Genomic DNA, 26,190 nt, shown 5'->3' with positions numbered 1-26,190 from the left:
TGTGTATTCCTCTAAACAGCCACACACAATAGGAGCTTAGATCTGACCTATTAGGCCATTGTGGGAGGATGGGAGGGAGTAGCTGGGGACAGCCTCACATGTACACCTGAATAGACTGTGTCCATTTATACACAAAGGACTGCAGAACCCCCTGTAGTGCGTCTGGAGCCACAGCAGGAAGGACGGACTTCTGTCCTTCAAATGCCCTTCTTTGAAGTTTTCCCCAATTCAAAGGCACCACTGTGAATAAGAACTGGACCTCAGACTCCGCCACTTCAGTGGAGTGGTGTGGCTCACTGGTTAGAGGCGGCAGACCCGGGAGCAGAGGACGGCCCGAGACCAGGGTTCAATTCCCGACGCGGCAGGGTCTTGGACCAGGGTCAACGGACTCGATAATTCTCGCCTCGGTGCCTACTCTAACTAGGGATCACACTCTGCAACTCTGGGCATTAGCTTGCCTCATCTCCACAACGGCCCCACACATACGCCGGGGATGCCTGGTTTCACCTTGGAGATACCCAGTAGGGACCATCTCACAGGGAAAGCCAGGACGGGTTCCCCAGCGGTCTACAGTGCAGAGATACTCCTTCGGGAGTCGATTCTAGCGCTTTAGAAACCCACAATCAATTAATCAATCAATCAGTACACTTCTGGATCTGCCAGGTAGAAGAACTGAAAGAACTGTCACTCTGCTGGACTCTTGCTCTGGAAGAAATGCTGCCTTGCTGTGCTGATTTTCTGCCCTCTTGCCCAGCTGAGAAGGACTGGACCTGCATCACTTAAACCCAAAGTGACTCCAATGGTTAGTTAGCCTCCTGATCTGAAGTCTCCGGGACACAAAAGACTTACAGCTTACCCGCTTCTGCACCTGGACTCTCATCTGTGAGTTTCCCACCAAGTGGTGCCACTCCAATCTTGAAATGAAGCCCCAGGTGCTTGCTTCAGCAAATCCCAAGCATCCTCTCTCAAACCGGCCATCTGCGCAGATGCATGGATTTAATCTGGCACATTGCTCTTTCAACATTTGACTTTGTCCCGGTCCAGCGCGACCAGTTATCCCAAATAAGTGCTTATTGCTTTTAAGGTCTATTTTATAGTTTACTCTTTTAAAATTCTTAACTCGAGTTCTACTGATTGAATTTTGTATAATGTTGGTCTTGCTTTATTTATTAAAATATATTCTACTTTTTCTGAACTAGTGTGGGATATTTTTGTGTGGTGTTTTCACTATTTGCACTGTATGAAGTGTTGCACAAAGACTTTACACTTTGCCTTTAAGTTAAGCATGACTGTTCTGTGTCAAGTTATCAGGGGTTGAGCACAGGTTCATTTGGGGATTTCTGGTGTCTTACCCTGACTAGCATTGTGGTTCCTGCTTGACCCGTGCTCACTCCGCAGGCAACCAGGTGCCCAATTTCTAAGACCGACATATGACACTTTGCTTATTTCTACACAGCTCCCTCTATGTTGTTCCAACCCACTTTACTGCACACTACTTTATGACATACTACTCCACTCTACACCACTCCATGCTAATCAACTCTGCAACACTCTGCCACTCCATTCAACTACACACCACTTCGCTTAATGACATGCAACTCCACTATATGCTATTGAACTCTGTAGTCGTACTACGTTAACAATGTCTCACCACTCTACCATGTACTGTGTTCTCACAAATCATGTGAATTGCGATGTCATAAGTGTTGTTATACATGCTACGATTTCAGATGGTATAAGTGATATAATATGAAAAATATAAGCAGTGCATGGATGTGTGCGAGGTATTTGAAGGCTCTGCTTAAATGATAAATAGAAGGTATAACTATACCTTTAGAATTGCTAATGTTTGTGTATTTTAGGTTTGGTTTGTATAGAAAGCGTAATTAAAGTTTTCATAACAATAACTATTTAACTCAGCCCCCACTTCCCTGACCCGATTTCGCTTCCGAGGATCTCATCCCCAGGGCCTGTTCAATTAGCAGATGGGGAGGTGGGCTGTGTGATCCTCGTCCTTAGACTGATTTCAGCCCCGGGTACCACATACCCGGGGCCTGCCCAAATATTAAAAAGTGAGTTGGGGTGCATGGCCCCCCTCCCCTGGACAATTTGTGCCCCGGGGTCACCATCCCCCCGGCAAACTAAGACTGGGTGCCCTGGTGCCCACTCAGTACACCCAGTGAGCACTCTTTGGGACCACAGGGGGAGCCTCAATTCCCCAGAGTTCCCTTGCATTGGTCACACTCACAGGGAGCTGATGAATATGCAGCTCCTTGTATGCGGGAGCAATCTTTTATCTGTTTCCCTGCCCGCATGACAGTGGGAAGGGAAACAGATGAAAACTGTGCTCCCAGCAAGTTTGACAGCTCCCACTTGCTGGGAGCAGAGTTAGTGTTTGCTCTCACTTGGTGGTAGCTGTAACAACTCCTGTCAAGTGAAATGTAAACAGTTGCGTTCCAAGGGTGGGCACCCCGGGACATAGGGAGCCAGCCCGGTGGGTGGCGGTCCCCAGGGTCATTGAAGGCTCCCCCTCCTTTAATTGCCACACGCACATGCCAGACCTTGGGAGGTGGTGGTACCCAGGGCTGTATATGACCCGGGAGGGGGGGCTGCACAGCCTGCCTTCCACTTTTTAAAATTTCATAGGTCCTGGGTAGGTGAAGGGCCCAGGGGGTCAGTGAGGTTCCCCTTTAAATATTTTATTTTAGCCCAGAGAGGTGGTGTTCTCGGCGCCTTCAAACAGCCCCAGGAATGGGGACCGTCTGGCCCAGGGAGGTGTTGATCCCCGTTGCTCCCTTGAGCTCGTGGAGAGGGTCCACTTGCCCCCCGCCACCCTCCCCCATTATAATCCTAAAGCCCCAGGGAGGAGGGAGCATGACTACCAGTGAACACAAGCTTTTGTGTTACATGCAAAGAATTGTTGGCAGGGTCCCATGCGACGATCATCTTATTGGTTTACTAAGCCTACTGAGATGTGGACCAGGAGCTGGCTGTGTATGAAATAAATGAGTGCCTTTGTTGGAGTTTTGCCTATGCTGACATTCTCAATGAGCTGTAGACAGCTGGTACCAATGGTTTATTTTTCATGTAAGCAATTGAACATAGCTTGTGCCATATCTCTCTACAAGGCGATTCTCCTCGTGTTGCCTATGTTTGTGCATGCTTCCCCTAAGCTTACACATAGAAGGTCCAAAGAAGCCAGGTGTCATAGAAACCTGGCAAAAAAGTTATGCACATTTTCAAATGCTAGTGCCTCAAACTGAGAACGTTTGGCATTGCTAATACTTGGTAATATATAGTTTGAGGCATTAGTTTGCTTTTATAAAATGTCTCGGTATCTGGTTAGATGACGATCGAAGTACATGCAAACTCGCTAGCTACAAAATGCTTTGATAGTTTCAGAATTTTAGGGAAAATGTTAGATATTCTGCCCTCGTGACACAGAGACTCATCATCCAGGCCCTGATTATCTCTCGGCTGGAATTGGGGAATTCCCTATATTTACTGTCCCCATACTATGTCAAGAAAAGGCTAAAAATCATTCAAAACACCGCTGCCTGTTTCTTCCTCAAAATCCCAAGGCACCTGTCCACAAGGAGAGCCTTGGTTGACCTTCATTGGTTACCCATAGAGCAATGAGCTCAATTTAAATCTCTGTTCATTACATACAGGGCCTTTTACAGGAAGAGGTCCCAAATTCTTCATTCCCTTGTCGAACCATATAACCCTTGCAGATATCTAAGATCAGCAACTTTTGCAATGACACTCATATTTTGTAGATCCAGATGATGTGCTCTTTCCTTAAAACATCTGGCATCCAGACTCTGGAACTCTCTGCCACTCGTATTGCATCAGTTAGATTCTGAACCTGCCCTCAGGAAAGCTCTTATAACATGGCTTTTTTGTACTCATCCCTCGGTCAGCTCCAAGCTAGGCTAACTTTGTCAGCACTGGTTTGAATCAGCCCTGAGAAGCCTTTGGTTATCCATGCGCTAAACAAATTGACTAAATTACATTTATTAACTGCTAAAACACAGCTGCTTTCTAAGCACTTATCATGGTCAACCCGGTAAATACCAACGCTATGCATTTACTTTTTCCTCATTTTGAAGTTAGCTGGTGTCTTTGTACTTGTCTAAAGAAGGTACAAGTCCACCTACTCCTGCTGGGTCCAGGCCAGCATATTGAGTGCTTCAAATGTACATGTGTTCAGTTTTCCTGGTACATTTTACTTTGTCTTGTTAACCATAGTCTATGAATGGTTACTATTAAAGTGCATGTTCATCAAAGCATCCTAGTGTTTAAAACCCTATTATTAGTTACTTCTGAAACAAGGAAAAACATCATATAAATATTATTTTGAAAGCTTATTAAAAAAAAAATCTGGAACTGGTTGGTAGACTGCCCGAAGGATAATGATAATAAATTTTAAAATGATCCTACTTTATACATGCAGCCAGTGGAGCTGGCAAAAGGTGAGTGCTTTTTTAGAGGTGTGATCAATTCACCTACCTGCCACATTTTACACCAACATAAGTTGGTGAAGGAAGGGTGTGTGGGACAGCTAAGTAAATGGCATTCCCATAGTCAAACCCTGACTGAATCAAAGCTTTCAGTGTTGTGACATGATGAACTATAACAATGACTAGTAATTATGAATTTAACATTTTTAAGTGCAAGAATCACATTTTAGCAACAAGTTTTACCTGGGTTTTAAAGACAGTTTGTGATTATTCAAGACTAAGGACTACCAACATCATCGCGGAATCGAGACCGACCAACATCCTGTCGGCGGTCCCAACTGCAGAATTTAGATGCAACAGCACATTGTACGGTCGCATACTCCCATTTCCCTTTAGGAGTTTGTGCTACAGCTGTAGAGAAATGGGAGATTATGTTCATCCTTGTTCTGGTCCTGCTCGACCTGACAGCAGCCTTTGATACCCTGTCGCCCTCCATTCTAACATCCCGCCTCAGGGGGATAGGGGTAGAAGGCCTGGCACTGAGCCGCCTGGCCTCCTTTCTTGACCAGAGGGAACAGAAGGTCAAATTGGGAGAGTTTCTATCCCAGCCCATACCTGTGCAATGTGGGGTCCCACAGGGGTCAGCCTTGAGCCCCACGCTATTTAACATCTTTGTGGCCCCACTTGCCAGGTTAGTAAGGTTAGTAAGATCTTATGGGATGGAGGTGGTATTGTACGCCGATGACACCCAGATTATGGTGTCCCTCTCCCACTCGGCTAGTACCTCCGCTGTCAGCTTCAGGAACTGCATGGAGGCAGTCTCGCAGTGGATGATCTTAAATTCACTGAAGCTGAACGGAGAGAAAACTGAGGTCCTGATTTTCGGTGAAAATCAGGACATTTGGTCAAATGACTGGTGGCCATCATCCCTTGGAACCTGCCCATCACCCACAAACTCAGCACGTAACTTGGGCGTGATGATCAACCCCTCACTTTCTATGACACAGAAGGTGAACAGGACTGTCGCCACTTGCTGGGGTGTTATTAGGACTCTCAGGAAAATTACCCACTACCTTTCCCTGCAAGCCCGCAAACAGATCGTGGTTGCCTTAGTCGCCTCGCGGCTGGACTATTGTAACGCGCTATACGCCGGCGTAAATAAAGGCCTTATACAACGCCTGCAGACTGTCCAGAATGCGGTGGCCAGATTTGTGCTCGATGCCCCTAGGCTTTCATCTGCTACAGCTGCTAGGAAGAGCCTGCATTGGCTCCCGATCCAGTCCAGGATCTCTTTTAAGAGATCCTGGACTTTTAATGTGCCTGGTCTATGGGGCCCTGTCCGGCGAATGCGCTGGGGGCGTGAAGGCTCTGCTGGCTCCCTATGTCCCTTGCAGGACCCTTCGCTCCTCCAGCAAGAACCTCCTGTCGGTGCCTCGATTTCGCAGAGCCAAATGGGGAGGAAGGGCCTTCTCCTCCTTGGCCCCTAAACTGTGGAACACCCTCTCCTCTGAATTAAAAACTCAACCGTCCATCTCACTGTTCAGGAAGGCATTAAAGACATGGCTATTTGACGAGGCATATCTGTAACCTGGTTCCCGGCTCCTACTCCACTCTTTCTGTTAGGCGCCTTGATGCCCACTTGGCTAAGTTTGCGCGGTACAAGATTGTTTTCATTCATTCATTTATTCATCCCTGTACTTCGTGGCAGGCACCTCGGGGTGCCTGCCACACGGTACAGGGATCAATAGTAGGGGCACCTTAGGTGCCGTCACAGCTCCAAACCGGAGGCTGCAAAGAGAGGGGGTTCCCAAACTTGTTTTCCAACAGGCTTTCCATGTCGGTAAACCCGGCATGGAAATCCTGTCAGAAACCGAGCATTGTAATCTCCGACTGGCCGGCGGGCTCCTTTGTTATTAGGTGGTCGGAATTGAATCCAATGATGAGGGTTGGAAAGACTCTGGCCTGAGGTCAAAGGCTTTCTAACCAATATTGTGATAGGCTGCTTAGTTGCGGACTGCTGCTGAGGAATAGACTTCAGTCGATACCAGCAACAGCTCAGTTTTAGCGGGGTTCATTTCATACACTTGACTCTCTCCAAAGCCCTAATTCTAGACCTTTCAAACCAGCGATAAGCTGAATGGTAAGCAGGTTAAAGTCACTGTTGTGTCCTGACTTCTGGTACCTTCATAGTGCACCTGTCCATATTATGTGCAGAGTCACTACAATGTGCCCTATTCTGTAGGCCCATTTGGAAGAAGAGTTCCTAGTGGAGGAACGTGGGTCTACAGTTGATGTTGGACTGACCAAGAAGCAACATCGGCTCCTGGTGGCGCGTGAAACAAAGAACTTAATATGAGACCAGTGAATTTGTGATCTTAAGGAAGAAACCTGATGAGCTGTGCCCATCAACTTCCTGATTACCACTGGTTGTAAAAGTCACTTTTGTTTCTGTTGAAAGCAGGAAAAGACCACAAACCAATAAAGTTAACATACCATGTTCGTAAACCATAATCTCACCCCTTTGGACATCTTAGCGCTGAACCACATGTTTCTTTTTTACTAAGGTCAATGGTACTCATTTTATCTACTTATGAACCTGTTACTGAGGTCAAAGCAGATTATTTGAGTTGATGCATTGGTCCACAGAGCCACCAAATTCAGTTGGAAAATGGTGATCTATTAATGAAGAGACTTTTGGTAATCTAAAAGTTTGAGTTGTCAAACGCTCCTTTTTGCACATCTATGTACATGACAACCACCAATTCTGAAATTCCACTCCCTAGTCTACACCACTTGTGCACCTATAATTGTGTGTGTCTCAGAGAATGAGTCCAAATTCATACTCAGCTCAAAGGTCGAGTAGATGTTTGAGTTTTAATTTACAGATATCAGAAAGGCACTTACTATTTGATGGCAACCAGGCCTATTAGCACCCCGAGAACAATCAAACCTAGAACCATTAGCAAATCCTGTGACATGCGAATAGCTATTGCCAAGTATATGGTTTTTGGGGATAATGTGTGAGAAACAAAGTTTCCCCTCCGATTCCCTGAGTTTTATCAGTTCACTTTTGCCTGAAATAGGTACAATGCCTGACTGACAAAGTCCGCACTTGCAGTGTTCCAGACATTTTTTAAATTTTTTCTGTGAATTATGAGTCACGCGCCCTGCGAACCTATGTACGCTAGTTCTAAAAAGCTCCAAAAAATCCAATGTTTTCTATGCATAATTCAAGGTGCAAACCTTTCTTCTCCGACTCCAGCTAATTATCAAATAGGTCCTGATTTACCAGAGTTTTCATGTTAGACTTTCCAGTGAAGCATTGTTTCCTTTAGTGGTCTAAGGGGTATAATTTGTCATGGGTCTATTGACTTACATTGGTTGGTGAGACTTAAAGCAGCTGTGACCTATGACTTTGCAGCTTTTGTAACACCGCTCATATACTAATCTTTTTATTATGCATAGGCTAGCAAGAAGAAATGCACATAAACCAATCTAACTTTCTTTTCATTGTTTTGTTTCAGCGCCGTCACCAGTCAGCAACTTCATCGTAGTCAACAGTAGCGAGACCTCGCTGACCCTGCAGTGGACGGTTCCCAATGACACATATCAGAACAAGTACAGTTATAAGGTCATGGCGAGCCCCACACAAAATGAAACCTTTCAATCAAATGTGCCTGGTGGAGGTCAGCAGAGAGGGACCATACAAAACCTTTCTCCAGGGACATCATATGACCTCGGTATTTACAGCATCACAGCCAATGACATACAGAGCACCCTTATGACTATCCCTGTTGCAACAACCAGTAAGTGCAAGTTTGAGGATTGTGTGTAATGAATGTTTCTTGTGCTGCTCTGCAGTGATATATTATATAAGTGATTGAAGGAGTGTGATTCGTACATCATGGTTGTCCTACTGGGAGGATGTGCATGTGCTCTCAGTGGAGGCGGTACTTCCCATGGAGAGGCACACACCCTTTAGACAGCCTACAGTGTTGAGGCTTGGGTGGTCTAATAATTGCACTAGGGCTTCTATTGGCTGGAGGACATCTTAGGTTGGTCCCTATGCACACTGCCTATGGTGTGGATAGTGGACTATCCTAGCTGTTGTTTCTCCACACATGGTCACGTCACTGTGTGTTTCTGAGTGTATCCGGGCAATCTTTCTCCACTGCCTTCCCTCTGTGCATGACATGGTCATTAGATCTTGCTTTCACTACCGATGGTGAGGATAGGCTTTGCTATGGATCTAAGTTCTCATTACTAATGGTCAGGGTGCTGTGTGGCTATAATTCTGCACTATTACAGTCTGGCCACTCCACGCCACTTGTCTCCCTTTGGCACTAATGACAATAATCACATACTGAGAAATTCTGATCTGTTTATTTCCTAAGCTGCCATTCTACCCTGGAAATGGTGACCCTCTCATATCTTCCTTCTATGAAGTTTCAGCCAGTGGAGGTTGTTGAAGCCCAAGGTAGGAGCAGTCCTTGTGCCAGCTCCATCTGTGACAGTTCTCCTGTCCAGCTTGCCCGCAGTCTGCTAGCCTCTGCTGCCTTAGGATTGTGCCTCCTCTGCTCGTTTTCTGCTTGTTTGCTGCAGTGCTTAATTTGTAATAAAACAAGTGCCAGGGCCCTTGCCAGGAGGCCCCCGCAGCTGGCCTCAGCCATAGTCACCCAAAGCCTTTAAAATGACTTGGGTGGCATGTATCAGTTGTTTTGCGTGTATACTGAATTAATAAAAAAATGCTATTCTGCTCATTTCTAAATTATACAAACAGTACCACCATGTGGCAGCTGTCATAAGGGCTGGTGTTGACAATTAAGTGCCAGTGCCAAGCATCTGGGTACCACCGGCTCAAATTAAGCACTGGTTTTCTGCTTTTTTTCTATTTTTATTTCTGCCCACTTTTGCCTGTCTGCGCATTCTGCCCATTATTTTGCCTCTTTCTGCTCGTTTCTGAACTTTGTATTACCCCTTTCTGCACCTTTCTTCCGGTTATTTTGCCTCTTCTGCTTGTTTATGGCCTTTATTTTTCCTCTCTCTGCTCGTTTCTGACATGGCTCTTCGATGGAGATGGCACATCCACAGCACCCAGATACCCATGGGGGTAACAGTGCTGCGCTATACAAATGCCAATTGATTGTGACATCAGTAAAAAGGGCACCGCCAGGGTTCACTGCTCCAAACCATCTCCCTCACCATCAGGACTCTCTACAAAGCTGGGCATGCACCTGTAGCAACCACCTCCATGTTCTCAGCCCTCCCGGACATCCCCAGACTGCCATTGGCTGCCACAAATGGGATTATTAGGGGGCGTGGTTTGGCGCTCGAGCAAAATGGTGGTTCTCTTCTGCCCTCCAGTGTATCTGCCAGTGCTTCTCCGCGTTTCAGTATGTTTCACTTCTGCACCATACCAGACTTATGAGGAAATAATTAAATCCTTGGCACCTTTACTCATCAGCTGCAGAAGTGAAGCAGCAGCTGTGGATTCTGCTAGTTGATGTGTGCAGTGGTTCCTCCATGACCTCTATAAATTGGCGGCGCCTGACTCCTAGATTTCCCCGAATGGAGGTCTGAAGTTCTACGACCTCTGAATACCCAGTCTTTGTGCGGGTGCTGCTTCTGAACAAGGCTCCCGACCCAGTATTGCGCTGTCCTGGATCTCCTTTTGGCAGTAGGTGCGAACATTAGTGTGGAGCGGCCTCAGGCGCTCTTGGTGCCCCACTCATTTATCCCGTTATGGAAGACCGCCAACAAAGTCGGCAGCACCGTACTTTCTGGATTGCATCAGTCTATGTGAGCGCAGTGTCTACAAACAGTGTCTGAAGAGACAGATTTCTCTCCTGCTGGTTCCTGATGTCATGGTAGGTGCCCATAAGGATTCATTCAGGGCAGCTTATGCACGCTCCTGCATGCCACCATATCATGCTGCGTGCTTCATGACTTCACCCCTTCAAAGGGGGCCCCATGATTACCTGCTGCCTGGGAGACCTCATCCTGCTGCTCTCTGTTCGTGCTGATAGCTCTCTCTGCATCTATACACACTATGCCGCTGGCCGCGCGACGCAAAGGGGAGCTGAGCGAGACATCGTCTTAGTACCACATGCCGTGCGAGAGGAACTGCAGCGCGCCAGCCCCAGAGCCGCCCTCGTCATTAGCGACCAATGGGAGGGCGTCCCCTGGCGTTGTGGGCGGTCCCAAGGGGTTTATAGGTAGCACGGCAACACTGCTCGGTCTTTGGGCGTGGCCTAAGAACCGTATCTAAGCAATCCCCATTGAGGTGCGGCATATGTAACCAAGGGCGAGTCCTAAGAACCGTCCCAAGAAATCTCCAGAAGTGGTGTGGTGGAGGATACTATGATAGAGGTGCACTAAACAGCGTCCGAAAGTAGCTAGGTGGGTGGGGGGCTCTGTCATCGACGGGGGCCTCCTCCAGAGCTGTGGCGGAGTACAGGGCGATCTGGAAGCAGATGGACAGTAGGGGTACCTCTGCGGCAGAAGGATACAGTCAATACCTCTGCCTGGCACAGTAGGGGTGCCTGAGCCAAGAACCTGGAGCCGAGGGGGTTCCAGGAAACAGCGTCGGCGCCCCGTTAGTCCTTCGGGCGGTCGGGGGGCCTGAACCGACCGGGGGTGTGCCTCATCGCTCCGCCCTGACAGGGGGGGCGGGAGTAGATCGAAATAAAGTGATAATGTACTGCACCGTCAGAGCATCGACTCGCCGTGCAAGATGGCTGGTTAGGCATGCGGGTCAGCGAGGGGCTGCCGCATTGGATCGCCTGTAAGATGACCCACCTTATCTGCTTTTGTTGTGCGAAATAAACCTGCACCACTGCTTTCCCACAAATCTGTCTCGTGAGTTTCCTTGGTATGTAAGTGTTATGGTGCACAATGTGGAGCGAGCGCTGGTGGTGTGGGCACTATCGTTTGATGCCTAGTACGGCTGAGTCATTACACAATTCCAAGCAGTCACGGGGCGCTTTTCCGAACACCTTTTAACTTGGTATTGCGTTGTCCATTGTAATCTTGTTTCTGGTTCACACTTTCGCAATCACAATAACACCGAGCTTAAACACTCGTCATATCCGTGTTGCCAGCGCCCTCTCTCCTGTTTATTCAACTATACTCTGGACAGGAGTGCCCAACCTGCAACTCCTGGTGCTCTTCATGCTCTTCATTCAAGATGAGGCTAATCATGCATCCACGTTAGAAGCTATTCTGAGAAATGTAAACAATGGTACATGATGTATCCCAGAGCACTAAGACTAACCATGGACCTATTACAAGTCGAGGTAGCGGGTATAATGAAAGACCTAAGTGTCAGACTCACTAATGCAGAGAGTATTATCGCTGCTGTGATATTGTACCTTACTTCGTGTCATCTTCCCAGTTTCATTTCTATATTCTTGCTGTTTTATTGGTTCCTTGATGCCCTGGGGGTGAGGGTGGGTAGGGGGAGCGAGGGGGGTCCTCTTGACTGGGTTTCCTCACAGTTCCGTTCGAAAGACCTTGTCTCTCTGGGACTCCCCCACTCCATGCTTGAGGTGGTGTTTTAGCTTTTGGATTTGTGTTATATTCCGTTTCTATTTTTCCTATAATGTTTTTCTCTCATGCTTCCTGTTTTCCTCCTATATGTGTTCTATTTCGGTCTGTTTCTTCTTACTCTCTTGCTGCCTTCTCCAATATTCTTCTATTCTATTCTGTAACTCTCTCAGCAAGTGGCTTAGTGTTTACTTCACCCACACTTTTCAGCTCATTCAGACTCCTCAATATTATTCATTACCAGGAACTAAGGGTACCGTTCATTGATAGTCCCGTATGGCCTCCTAGAAAGTAATCGTACTTAATACCAAGGACCTTAACCATCCAATAAAACAAAAGAAAATTTCTGACTTCTACAATAGTTTCTGAAGAATTGAATATCTACTTGTAAACGCTTCGCTGATTCCAGAGACAATTTCTTCATCGTTTGAGCCCATTGTGGTCTCTGATCCTTCAGCTGTCACCATAACATTTCGTATTTTACCCCCTCTACCTAAAACCTACTCATGGCGCATGAACAGCAACATTTTAGATAGTGACTTCAATGTGTGTAGGAGCGGCCGGTGCAGGTAAGAGTGGTAGGGCTAGTTTGGGGTTGGATTTGGCAGACAACCACAAGGGAAAATTAAATAATTCATTTCCCCTTGTCGCCTGTCAAAATCCCCTCTCCCTGCCCCCGATCGCAACACTCTTATCTGCACGGGCCGAAGCTGAAAGTGCGTGAATTACACAAGCATTATAAGGAAATTATTAATTGGGTCTCCTCTCCAGTTAGAAAATAGCATCTTACATTGAATGCGTTTACAATGTATGCGATTACAATGCAGTTGTTACAACCGCATTGTTACATCACAGTACATTACAACACAAGTCATTACATCGACTTGCTGTAGGGGCGCGCTTGGATTTAGGAATAGTATAATTTACTATTCTGACTCCAGTGTGCCCAACAGGAGGGAAGGTGTTGGAATAGTAAATTATACTATTCCTTAGGTTAGCGCGCCCCCTACAGCAAGTCGCTGTAACAACTTGCGTTGTAATATACAGCGATGTAACAACGCGGTTGTTGCGTCGACCGCGTTGACATCGCATGCGTTGTAATGCATGCAATGTAATGGCTGTTTCCCCTCCAGTTATGCTCTAGGACGCCTTAAAATGCTCAAGTCAGTTGTCAGATATTGAGCCGCATGGCTAAGAGAAATATGTCAATAGAATACACCCTGAATTCCCTACCTATTTAAATGAACAGTAAATCCAAAAGGGTACTGTTCCTGTAGAAGAAGGAAATGGAAAAAGGCTTGGTTGGATGCGGATAATCCCAGAGAATATTTGTGATTGTTCCTTGATGACCCCACATATCCAACTGGATGTCGTGCTTCATCGTCGGGCGTGCTCCTCATTGGGCCAGCACTTCCACTCCATGCCACTATACGCTAAGCCACTCTACTCTACATTATTCCACTCTACTGCACTCTATGCCACTCTAATCAACGCTGCTCCACTGTACGCCACACCACTCTATGGTATTTCACTGTACGCCACTCAACTCTACGTCACTCCACTTTAAGCCACTTAAGTCTACGTTATTCCACTCCACGACATACTACTCGACTCTACGCAACTCCAGTCTCCGTCACTACACTGTACGCCACTCTATTCTTTTCTAGGATACTCTATTCCACTCTACACCACAACACTACCCCACTGTATGCCACTTGACTCTATACCATTCGATTCAAGCCACTTGGCTTATACCACTTGATTATTTGCCACTCCACTCTACTCCGCTCCACTCCACTCCACAGTATTCCACTCTGTGCCACTCCACTCCACACCACTCCACTTTACGCCACTCCAGTGTATGGCACTCCACTTTACCCAACTCCACTCCATCGACTCAATTCGGCTCTGACACTCTACACTCCACTCAGTGAAACTCTATGCTCCTCCACTCTACCACACAATACTTAACTCTTTAGGCCACCACAGTGTACTCTAGTTTATGTGAGTGTACAACACTCTGCTTTACTTTATGCCACATGCTAGACCTATCAGCCTTAGGGTCGGCTTCCCCCGAAATCTTTGCCTACTTGCCTCTAGTTTTGAAGAATTTTTCCTTCTGTTAGTCTTAGGATTCTGTGTACTTTAGCACTGCTAACCAGTGCTTACATGCTTGTGCTCACTACCCTAAACATGGTTCAATTGGCATATATCTAATTGACATATTTAATTTACTTGCAAGTCCCTTGCTCAGTGATATACTGGGGTCTGTAAATTAAATGCTACCAGTGGGCATGCAGCACTTATTGTGTCACCCACTTAAGTAGTACCCTAAAACCTGTACCAGGGCAGCTATTGCAGCCTGAATGCAGTGATCCACTGCTATGTTGAGTTGGCACTTACAAACCCCTTGCCAAGCCTTAAACTCCTCTTTTATTACATATAAGTCACCCCTAAGGTAGGTCCTAGGTAGCACATAGGGCAGGATGCTATGTAACTAAAAGGTGTGACATGTACTTTAAAGTTTTATATGTCCTGGTAGTGAAAAACTCCTAAATTCATTTTTCACTGCTGTGAGACCTATCCCTCTCACAGGATAACATTGTGGATTCCTTATTATATCTAATAAGCTGTAATTCCTAATTGAGAAGAGGTGGATCTGCCATGCTTGGTACCTATGGAATTGTAATGGTAGATCCTCCTTAATGGCACAGTCAGATTTTACATTACAATTTTGAAAATATCTATTTTAGAAAGTTGGCACTTTTCTCTTCTCATCCCTGTGGGTCAAGTCAAGTTAAAATTTGTATAGCGCACTACTCACCCAGAGGGTCTCAAGGCGCTTGAGGGAGGGGGGGTACGTTATTTATCGAATATCCAAGTTTTTAGTTGTCTTCTGAAGGAGAGGTGGTTCTGTGTAAGGCGGAGGTGGGTGGGGAGAGAATTCCAGGTCTTGGCTGCTAAGTAGGAGAAGGATCTTCCCCCCATGGTGGATCTTTGGATGCGTGGAATCGTGGCGAGGGCTTGATTGGACGATCGTAATTGGCGGGTGGGGGTGTAAAAGGTCAGGCGCGTGTTGAGGTATTTGGGTCCTAGGTCGTAGAGGGCTTTGTGTGCGTGGGTGAGGAGACGGAACGTTATTCTCTTGTTGACGGGGAGCCAGTGGAGGTCTCTCAGGTGACCGGAAATGTGAGCTTGGCGGGGGATGTCTAGGATGAGTCTGGCTGAGGCGTTCTGGATGCGTTGGAGTTTTTTCTGTAATTTGGCTGTGGTTCTGGCGTAAAGGGTGTTTCCGTAGTCCAGTCGGCTTGTGACCAGTGCATGGGTGACCGTCTTTCTTGTTTCGGTGGGGATCCAACGGAAGATTTTTTTGAGCATACGTAGGATGTTGAAGCATGATGATGAGATGGCGTTGACTTGTCTGGTCATCGAGAGGGAGGAGTCCAGGATGAAGCCCAGGTTACGTGCGTGGTCCGTAGGTTTGGGTGCGTTGCCCAGGGCCGGTGGCCACCAAGAGTCGTCCCAAGCGGAGGGGGATGATCCTAAGATGAGGACTTCCGTTTTGTTCGAGTTCAGTTTTAAACGGCTGTTCTTCATCCACTCGGCTACTTCTTTCATCCCTTCGTGTAGGTTGGTTTTGGCGGTGTCTGGGTCTTTGGTGATGGAGAGCATCAGCTGGGTGTCGTCTGCGTAGGAGATGATGTTGAGGTTGTGTTGGCGCGCGATGGATGCGAGGGGACTCATGTATACGTTGAAGAGGGTGGGACTGAGTGATGATCCTTGTGGTACGCCGCAGATGACTTCAGTGGCCTCCGATTTGAAGGGGGGGAGGCGGACTCTCTGGGTTCTTCCGGCAAGGAACGAGATGATCCAGCTCCATGCTTTTCCTTGTATTCCGACGTTGCTGAGGCGTTGTATAAGGGTGCTATGACAGACTGTGTCGAAGGCTGCAGAGAGGTCCAGTAGTATGAGGGCAGCTGTTTCTCCGTTGTCCAGTAGAGTTCGAATGTCGTCTGTTGCTGCGATGAGGGCGGTCTCGGTACTGTGTTTGGCTCGGAAGCCGGACTGTGATGGGTCGAGGGAGCCATTGGATTCGAGGAAGGCGGCGAGCTGACTGTTGACGGTTTTCTCAATGACTTTGGCAGGGAATGGGAGGAGCGAAATGGGGCGGTAGTTCTTAAGTTCGGTGAGGTCTGCTGTGGGTTTCTTCAGGAGGGCGCTGAGTTCGGCATGTTTCCAGCTTTCCGGGAAGGTAGCGGAGTTGAGGGAGCAGTTGATGACATCTCGGAGATGGGGTGCGATAATGGAGTCTGCTTTGTTGAAAATGTGGTGGGGACATGGGTCGGTTGGCGATCCGGAGTGGATGGAGTTCATCAAGCGGATGGTGTCTTCAGTGGTGATAGGGTTCCAGGCGCAAAGGTTGTTGGAGGGGGGTTTTGGTTCGGAGGTGGGTGGGGGGGACTGGTCGCCAAAGCTGTTATGTATGTCAGCGATTTTGTTGTGGAAGAACGAGGCTAGAGAGTCGCAGAGGTCTTGAGAGGGAGTGATGTCGTTGGTGCCGGCGGTGGGGTTGGTAAACTCTTTGACGATGTTGAATAGTTCCTTGCTGTTGTGGCCGTTGTTGTCGAGTCGATCCTTGAATGCTGATTTCTTGGTGGATCGGATCAGCTGATGATGTTTGCGTGTGGCGTTCTTGAAGGTGGCCAAGTTGTCAGTGGTTGGGTTTTTTCGCCAGGCTTTCTCGAGGGTGCGGCAGATCTTCTTGGATTTCTTAAGGTCGTCATTGAACCAGGGGGCTTTTTTGCTACCTTGCTTGAATTGATGGTTTTTCAAGGGTGCTAAATCGTTAGCGCTGTGGGTGATCCATTGTGTGAGGTTGATGGCTGCTTGATTTGCGTCCAATGATTTGGCAGGAGGGTTTTGGTAAAGCGATGTGAAGAGCTGGTCGGTGGTAAATTTGTTCCAGTTTCTGCGGGGGATTGGTAGTGGGTGGTTGTGGGTCGTGGTCTTTTTGTAGTTGAAGTGAACGCAGCTGTGGTCCGTCCAATGGAGTCCTGTGGCGTGATTGAAGGAGATGTGCTTGCTGGAGGAGAAGATTGGGTCGAGCGTGTGCCCGGCGTAGTGGGTGGGGGTGTCTACAAGTTGTTTGAGTCCGAGATTGGCGAGGTTGTCCAGAAGGGTGGCGGTGTTGCTGTCGTTGTTCTTTTCCAGGTGGAAGTTGAGGTCTTCCAGTAGAATGTAGTTCTCGGAGGGGAGGGCGTGTGGGCTGATGAAGTCAGTGATGTCTTCGCTGAATTGTGTGCAGGATCCTGGGGGTCTGTAAATGAGGGTACCTCTGAGTGTGGTCTTAGGGTCGGTGTGGATCTGGAAGTGAAGGTGTTCGGCGGCTGCGAGGTTATCGTCGGAACTGGTCGTGATGCGGATGGTGTTCTTATGGACGATGGCGAGGCCTCCTCCTGTTTGGTTGGTGCGGTCCTTTCGGATGATTTTGTAGCCGTCCGGGATGGCTATGGCGATGTCGGGCGCTGATGAGGTGTTCATCCAGGTTTCTGTAAGAAAGGCGACGTCCGGCGATGTGGTGTCTAGTAGGTTCCATAGTTCAGTTGCGTGTTTGTGAACCGAGCGAGTATTGAGCAGGATACACTTCAGGTGGTTAGTGTCGGAACTCTGTTTGGAGGTAGTGGATTTGGTGTGGGTCCTGATGCAGTCGAACTTACAGGAGTGGCAGGTGAAGGGTCCATGGGTGTGTCCTGGGGTGGCTTGGTAGCAGTCTGGGAGACGGCCGGAGTTGAGTGCTGAGAGGGTAGCGGTGTCGTACGTTATGCGGGTGGAGTGGAATTTGCGGGGACCAGGGGGTCTTGCGCTGGGCGCGGTCCAGACGCGGACGGGCGTAGACGGGCTTACCTTTGGCGTGCCTTCGGCGCGCATGGGGCGCGTGAACGCTGCGCGTAAGCTGCTCTGACATAAGTGGATAGTGAGGGGGGCGGAGCGAGGGAGGGTCAGCTGGGAGGCGGGAGCGGGGTGGAGAGACGGGCTGGGAGGCACAACAACAAAATGGCAGCAAAACAAAAGCGAAACAGGACGAGATTGGGGCACAAGCAGGAATATCGCTATGATGTGGGCAGAGGCACCGGCACAATCAGGCACAAATTATATTAACAAGCAATGCGAACTTTGCACTCTAGCGCTACCAGATCAAACAGGCACAAATGATAATACACGCAATGCGGGCTATGCAATATAGCGCTACGCTATTAATCAGGCACTACTAAAATTACAATCAATGAGAGCAGAGCACAATTAGGTATTTGCAGCAATGAGCAGTAAAGCGCTACGATACCAGGTGAACAGGGAGCGTGGAGAGCGACCGCTTCTGAACAAGTCAGGGTCTGCAGCTTGACTCTGATTACATGTCTGGGTAGGGTGCCGGCTGGCAGCCATATACAATGGAAGCTTAGGTCTGACCTGGTAGGCCATTGTGGGAGAATTGGAGGCAGAAGCTGGGCACAACCTCACATGTACACCTGAATAGGCTGTGTCCCATCCACACACAAAGGACTACATAACCCCCTGTAGTGAGTCTTGAGTCAGGGCAGGAAGGTAGGACCGCTGCATTTCAAAGGCCCTTTTTTTAATCCTCCCCTACTACAAAGGCACCAATGAGAATACAAACTGGACCTCAGATACCTCCACTTCAGTATACTTCTAGCCATGTGGATACTCTTCCACGGAGAAGGACTGCTGTGCTGCTGAAGGACTGTTACTTTGTTGGACTATTGCTCTGGAAGAACTGCTGACTTGCTGTGCTGATCTGCCACCCTCTTGCTTGGGTGAGAAGGACTGGACCTGAATCACTCGATCCCAGAGGGACTCCAAGGGTTAGTTGGCTGGAATCCTGATCTGAAGTATCAGGGTCATACATTACTTCCAGCTTATCTGCTTCTGTACCTGGAATCTGCCATCTATGAGTCTTCCTCGCCGAGTTGTGCTCACCAGTCCTGGACCCTTGAAGTGAAGCCCCAAGTGCTAGCTTCAGCAAATCCCGCACATCCTCTCTCGAACTGGCACATTGGCGCAGTTGCGTGGATCAGAACTGGCAAATTGATCCTGTTGTGTGACCGGAACCAGCGCATCGCCTCCAATGTATAGATTGGCCCTGACGCATCTCCTTTGGGACCACCCCTGCGCAACGCCCTACTCGGCTCAAGGTCTTCGCATCTCTGTTGTTAGCAGCCTCAATGGCGATGCATAGAACTCCGCATAGCAGCCCATGCGTTCTTCGGAGCCATATCGCAGCTGCTGCATGGATCGGAATGAGCGCAGCGCCACTACTCTGTGGAACAAGACCGGTGCATCGCATTGACTGCACCAAGCATACCTCGATGTCGACGCAACCCTAATCCCTGTAGGTAACTCGCGCGCCATCGCGGTTGCCCTCAGCTTTTGACTTTGTCCCGGTTCGGTGAGACCAGATTCCCAAGTAAGCGCTTATTGCTTCTAAGTGCTATTTTACAGTTTATTCTTTAAAAATACTTAACTCAAGTTCTACTATTGAATGTTTGTCGTTTTGGTCTTGTTTAATTTATTTAAATATTTTCTATTTTTCTAAACTGGTGTGGAATATTTTTGTGTGGTACCATTTGTACTGTATGACGTGTTGCACAAAAAAGCCTGACTGGACTGTTCCAAGCTACCAGGGGGTGAGCACAGGTGAATTTGGGGATTGCTGGTATTTTCCCTGACTAGGATTTTGGTTAATGCTTGCCCAGTACTCACACCACAGTAAACCAGGAATTCAATTTCTAACACCACGATACAACACTCTACTCCATTCTACACAGATCCCTCCATGCCACTCCGACCCACTTTACTTCACACTACTTTATAACACACTACTCCGGTGTACTGTATTCCACTCTACACCACTCCATGCAACTCTTTGACAGTCAACTCTGTGACCCTCTATGCCACTCCACTCTACCACACACAACTCCACTGAGTGACATTCAACTCCACTCTATGCTGTGGAACTCGGTAGCCACACTAAGTTAACAATAACTCACCACTCTACCATGCACTGTGTTCTTTCAAATCATGTGAATAGCGATGTCATAAGTGTTATAAATGCTACAATTTCAGATGGTATAAGTGATATAATATGAAAGGTATAAGCAGTGTATGGATGTGTGCGAGGTATAATAATTTGAAGGTTTTGCGTAATTTATAAATTTAAGGTATTGTAGTGTAGTTCCTATTATCCCAATAGGCTCTGCGCATTGGAATAATACCTCCAATAGTATAGGCCTAGACCAGACGTTAACTAGGTCTTCTACTGTCGATATTAGACTTAAAGTTTTGGGTTTGCCAGCTAGCTCAGAGTTCACTAGAAACTTTCTCGAATAGGCAAGGAGGAGTTGAACCTCCCTGGATAGACAAGAAGGGATTTAGTTTCTGACAACCATAGAACATGACAACTTTGCTCTCCCCTAATCAAGAGTGTATCTCTAGAGTCGTGTGAAAACAAAAGACAACTTATTTTACTCAGTCAGTACGTGCATTCTTAGTTTCACCAGATTGTGGAGAAAAGGAAGAGACGGGCGTGTTCAATAAAAGATGGTATTTATTGATCAGTCTCTTTTCTCATACAAGAGAAATGGATCGATATTATTGCAATACTTATGGTTAAGTAAAGTGCATACAATAAAAGCAGAAGTATAAAATAATACTGTAAAAACATTTATATGGTTTCTAAGCCATATGAAGGTTTAAAATGAATAAAATAGATACATACACATATACATTTGACTAATCGTACTCAACTGGTGTTTCTAACTACGCCTACCCCAGTGTACCTGACCTAAGCCTAATACGTGGGCGGGAATAGAAAGTAGCAGTTTAAGTTAAGTTTGTTTTGCCAAGTGACTGACTCAAGAATTCTCTGCAAGGGGTTATTCAGTTCTGTACCTGGAATTTAGGATGAATGAGGGATGGTATCTCTCGTCTCTGGTCTCGATATTCCAGGCTGCCTGCGAGGGCTGCCCGGAAGTGCCGGAGCTGGATTTCTCGGCAGGAGAAAGCAGCGTCTCGTTCTCAGCGCGTCAGGAAGGCGGGGCTGCGCCAGCGGGGTCTGCTCTGCTCTGGGCTTCGGCAAGTCTGGCTGCTCCGATCTCGTCACCACCGCGTGTGTTTGCTTAGGGCAATACCGGTAATATTTATACCTGTAAGGTGCCGAGATTGACGTAAGGATGGACATAGATACGTCAATAAGGATGTCATACGAACTGGTCGTTAGCACATTCTTTTGCTGAAGTTCTCGGTGAAATCAAAACAATGGCCGCAGGGTTTTTCCCAGGTTGTCATAGGTTTGATTTGTTTTGAGAACTCCGTATGCCTTATCAGGGGCTGGAGGAATATCGCTTGTCTAATTAGATGGCAAGCGTTATGACCTAATCAGATAACACGTTCCTGTGCCGTGGTGTGGCTTAATCAGATAACGGTTTCTGCATCATGGGATGGCTGCTAGTTAACTTGTTAACCAGAATAGGGTCAGGAATAGGGGGATCGATACAGAACCTATAGGAATACATCACACCCACTCCACGCTAACTATGGCCATATTTACGAATCTAGGCATAGTAAAACATACTGTAGAGTATCGTGTATACCTTACCACCCCAAAATACATAAAATGCATTTTGAAATTATCTAATATACGGAAAAACAGTCACATGTATTATATGCACTCAAGCTGTAGAAAAATGCTAAAGTAATCACGCATATGTATACATTATTGCTAATTGGTATATGAGAATTTACACATGAAATGGCTCTTAATACAGAAAAAAGGTTCGAGACCATTCCATCACATAATAAAATAATTATGAACATACCAGCGGGCAGCTAATGTCTATAAAGTATCTAAAAAAAGAAATTTTAGTTCTCTAAGAATAGTTCTTACTTTAAGCAGAAGATAAGTGTCCCGAAAAAATCGTAAAATATTTTGGGGCTGCTGAAAAAATCGCTGTCCGTGAACTGGAGGGGAAATTGTTCATGCTATTTTGTTATTAAAGTTGAAGGCCAAATTCAGGGTGTTGGGAACGCCGTGTGCTAGCTTGCTCAAAAGTCTCTATTTCTGCTCTGGTGAGAACATCATATCATTTAGACTGTCGAAAAAGCTGTCAACAGCTTCCTGGGAGAGTTCCACTAACTCGGAAAAAGGTGTAACCATGCATTCGTGTGCATGATTGTCTCCATTGACGTTTTGATTATTATTGCTGACAGAAGGTCGTACCTGATCGATGCTGCTTTCATTTTGAACTTCACTACCCCTCAATCGTAGTGGTGAAGTTTCCACGAATGCCGTCATCAGGATTGGTAGCCGTTGAGGGCAGCACAAAGCATGAGCCGTTACCGGACTCAACAATGTTTCTGCATCCATTGGCGCATCCGATTGTAGCGTCAGACAGGTGTCCAACACGCATTCTTCTCCACACAGCAAGCACCTTAATACAGGTAAAACACATCGATGCCACATTGGTCGAAATGAAATGAAAGAAACCAAGTCATGTTCAGGTCTCTAAGCCGGGATAGTCCCAGGATTTTCGATATCCGGTCCCGGTATCCAATGGCTCGGATTGTTTCTTCCCTTGTCGCAGGTGTTTTGTCTGTGACATGGTTTGCCATAACGAAATATTAGGACCAAGAAGAGTATTCCTGCAATTAGTCCCAAAATGAGGGGGAGTCCGCCCAAAATCGAATGGACGAAATCTGGAAAAATACCCAGTATGGCTTTGAATGGTGTTAATGCCATCGAAAATGCTGTCTTAAATACCTTTGAGACTCCACTGGTATCAGAAATATTTAAGATTTCATTCAGGATTTCTGCGAAATGTATTGGGGAATTAGTTGATAGCAATGAGTGAATCTCTGCAGTCGTCCTTGCGACTAGGAGATCATACGTTTCTTTTGATGACGTGAGTCTGGTCGGCGTCTGAAGAAGCACTGTTTTCATTCTGCTTAAAGTATCTATTCGAATAGAAGTAATTTTCAAGTTAGGCCATGCCCTTGCCTCCCTGTCTGGAAAGGAGCTGGGGAACAATAAGCGTCCACAGCACTTGACCTTCGCAGTCGTAGTTACGAGATAAGGAGTCCCGGGCATAAGACTACAACATCTGCGATCCACAATTAGAATGTAACTCCCATTATAGAGTCTTTGAAAGAATGGTTCTATCTCCGTTGCAGGTGTGCCTAGCTGGTGACATGAAAGGTTATTTGAGTTCCCTTCACAGGCTCCATGCAAACTAATTCCATTACACAGAAGTGTACCACTTAGTGACATCGCACAATTATTGCCACTAAGAAACACTTTCTGTCCTTTGTTACTGACACATGCATGTGAATAGGGCAAGTTCCATGTTGTCTTAATGTACCCTTTTCCCAATTTTTCGTACATGCCAGCCTGTATATATTTTTGGCAGTATTGAAACCTGAAGGTTGATATTGGAATATTAATTATCCCATGTATTATCCATTCACTGACAGGTCGTTCTGACATTGTCACTGGTAATCTCTCTAGTTAATCAATGCTCAGGATTGTATAATCAGCACCCTTCTGTGCCATACTGATTTGTTTATCAGTAAGGTTAAAGATATTGAATAGTGACGTTGTGTTGATTAAACGCCAAGGCACATAGCCTGAACGCAGATTTTGTAACGTCCAGCCAAGCTGTACAATAGAACGCAATTGAGACTGACCGTGCTGTAACAACAGTAAGTCTTGCGATAATATGTCGATTGCTGAAGACACAATGCTGTCCAAAGAAAAAATTCTGGAGGACAGAGTCATTAACCCATTGTCCACTACAGAAAGTGATTTTTTCAAATTAATACGGTCAATTTCCCGTATACTTTCTGCTGTTTCAATTTGAGTCACCTTCCAGGCCTCGTTGTAAGCTGCATATACAGAGGCTGCTATGAAACGTTTTTGACGCTGTTTGCGCGGTCCCATAATGAAATCACGCAAGTCAGCACCATCATTAAGTAAAGTTAGGTGTTGCTTAATTTCTGCCAGTGTGGAAGTTTGTAGCCATTGAAGGCATAATTTGCCCACACTGTAGGTTGTTATTATCCCTGGGTGTTGTCTTTGGGAATATCTAGGGTCTGGCCTGGTCAATTTGAACCCCTGTGTTTTGTTCAGGAATCTATCTTGACAGTTATTAGTATCTGTGGGCCAGATCAACCACTGTTTCCAATCAGGATGTGTTCTGTTTTGGTTTAATACATAGTTTACGTCTATCTCTTCATCTGTAGAGCTATTGCTGTTCATTGTTGGCTTTGGAATAGACGGTTTATTTAAGTCTTTGATTTTGGCTAGGCCAAGACAGGTGGTTTGTTGAACAGTGTCATTTAAAAATATAATTTGTTCTGGGATCATGCAGGCTCTAAACAATGATTCTATACCTTGTACTTGCCATTCTTTTGTACCCCAAACACTTTTTACTTCAACATTTTTGTCCCAATAATCAAAACCAAAAGTATTCATTTGTTCAAAAAACGAGTCTGAATATATCAATTTCGTGTTTGTTATCATGGTCTTTGTCCCTGTCTTATTTGACAATTTAAAATAAAATGTTTCAGCATTACTTGTGTTGAACCCTGAAAAGTATGAATATTTGTCATAAAAGGTTCTTGAGCTTCCTTTTGGAGGGGTTGCACAATGTTCCCATTGATTATAATTTAAAACATTTCTAGGTTGTGCCGATTTATGTAGAAAATGGTTACCATAGTGGTTGTAACAGTGCATACTATCATAATTAGTCGAACCCTGCAAATAATCATGTTGGGTAAATTTAGCAGACATCACTAAGTCAGACATCATATTATTAACACTTTCAAAGTCCCAATCATCAGCAAATGAGCTTGGTTTTACAAAGTCACTCAACAAGATTTTGATTTGGTGTGGATATTTCATGATTTCAACCGGACCATAAATTTCGTAGTCAGTGTTGTCCCATGCTACCCCACCCGGTATAGGATTGGCTGTGAAGTTGACTGAAGAAAGTTCTCTTTTCTCGACGTGTGAAGATGTGTGTGGTTTGAGGATCAAGTTGATTTTCTGACTTGCTGTGTCCATTTTAGCATATTTTCCCTCAATGAAGCGTCCCAAAGTTAGTACCATGATGAGCCAAAGTATGAGGATAAATGCACCAAAGCCCACCCAAAATTCAATCCATGGAGAAATCAGATAAGTTTCTTTCAGTTGTTTCAAGAGTTCTTTAGCTTTATCTTTAAAGGTTTTTGTTGATGGCTGTGTTTTTGATTCACTGAGGTCTTCAGAGAAATCATCGAAGTTTATGAAGTAGCCGGATGCAGTTCTGTCAATTGTTCCAATTACTTCAGGATTACTGTTTCTTGCATATTCGTTTGTTACTTCATTGTAGGTTGGTGTGTCTCTACTAAATGTTTTTATTTGGGTTTTCAGAGGTTTAAGTTCCATTGCATTGTTGCATAGTCCTTGTTGTTCTTCTTTAGGCGTTTCGAATGTGATTAGCCTCTTAGTTAGGACCTCTGTATTGGTAGCAAACCTTGGTGTTCTACTACTTATCGGGAGTCCACTTGGCCTACTATTTGTTATCGGCCACATGATTGTTGTTTTACCAGGTCGATGGATACAACTCGGTTCTCCTTTTTACCAGCAAGCGGCGGTAGTACAACTGATCTTGTCCCGTTGATAGACAAGACAGGAACTGCTTTTCTGTAAGAAGGCCCAAATTCCTTCTTCACCGCGATCTTTTCTCTGACTAGATCCCCGACTTTTGGAATCCAGACAGGTCTTGCTGGGACAGGTGGTGGTTCTTCAGTGGTTGTTGGCTGCTGTTTCAACTTTGTGTTGCTCAGGTCTTTTCTTGTTTTGTTTAAGTCCTGCAAAATAGCCAAACGATCTTTGATATCAAAGCTTTTTTCCTTCACCACTGAAGTCTGACTGTCAAGATCTAAGACCAACATCCTAGTTCCAAACAATAATTCGTACGGACTGAATCCCTTCAGAGAATTTCTTGGAAGGTTGTTTAGACTACGTTGGACACTTATTAGATGTTTGACCCACCCAGCTCCCAAACCTAATATCCTTTCCGTTATAGATAGCTTTATGCCTTGGTTTTTTCTTTACACCATCCCGTATCTC

At 46.1% G+C, this 26,190-nt stretch overlaps 1 protein-coding gene across 1 annotated transcript in view; it reads left to right on the top strand.

The window, feature by feature from the left end:
• The window catches only part of PTPRH (protein tyrosine phosphatase receptor type H), a 779,225-nt gene that overhangs the window by 366,916 nt on the left and 386,119 nt on the right, over nt 1-26,190 (top strand). Inside the window, exon 8 of the mRNA XM_078655031.1 lies at nt 7,988-8,269. Within this exon, the coding sequence (XP_078511157.1) occupies nt 7,988-8,269 (282 nt within the window). The remainder of the gene's footprint in view (nt 1-7,987; nt 8,270-26,190) is intronic.

This window comes from Lissotriton helveticus, chromosome 7 (assembly GCF_964261635.1).
Source record: "Lissotriton helveticus chromosome 7, aLisHel1.1, whole genome shotgun sequence".
Classification (NCBI taxonomy): Eukaryota; Metazoa; Chordata; class Amphibia; order Caudata; family Salamandridae; genus Lissotriton; species Lissotriton helveticus.
This window is presented reverse-complemented; position numbering and strand designations above follow the sequence as displayed.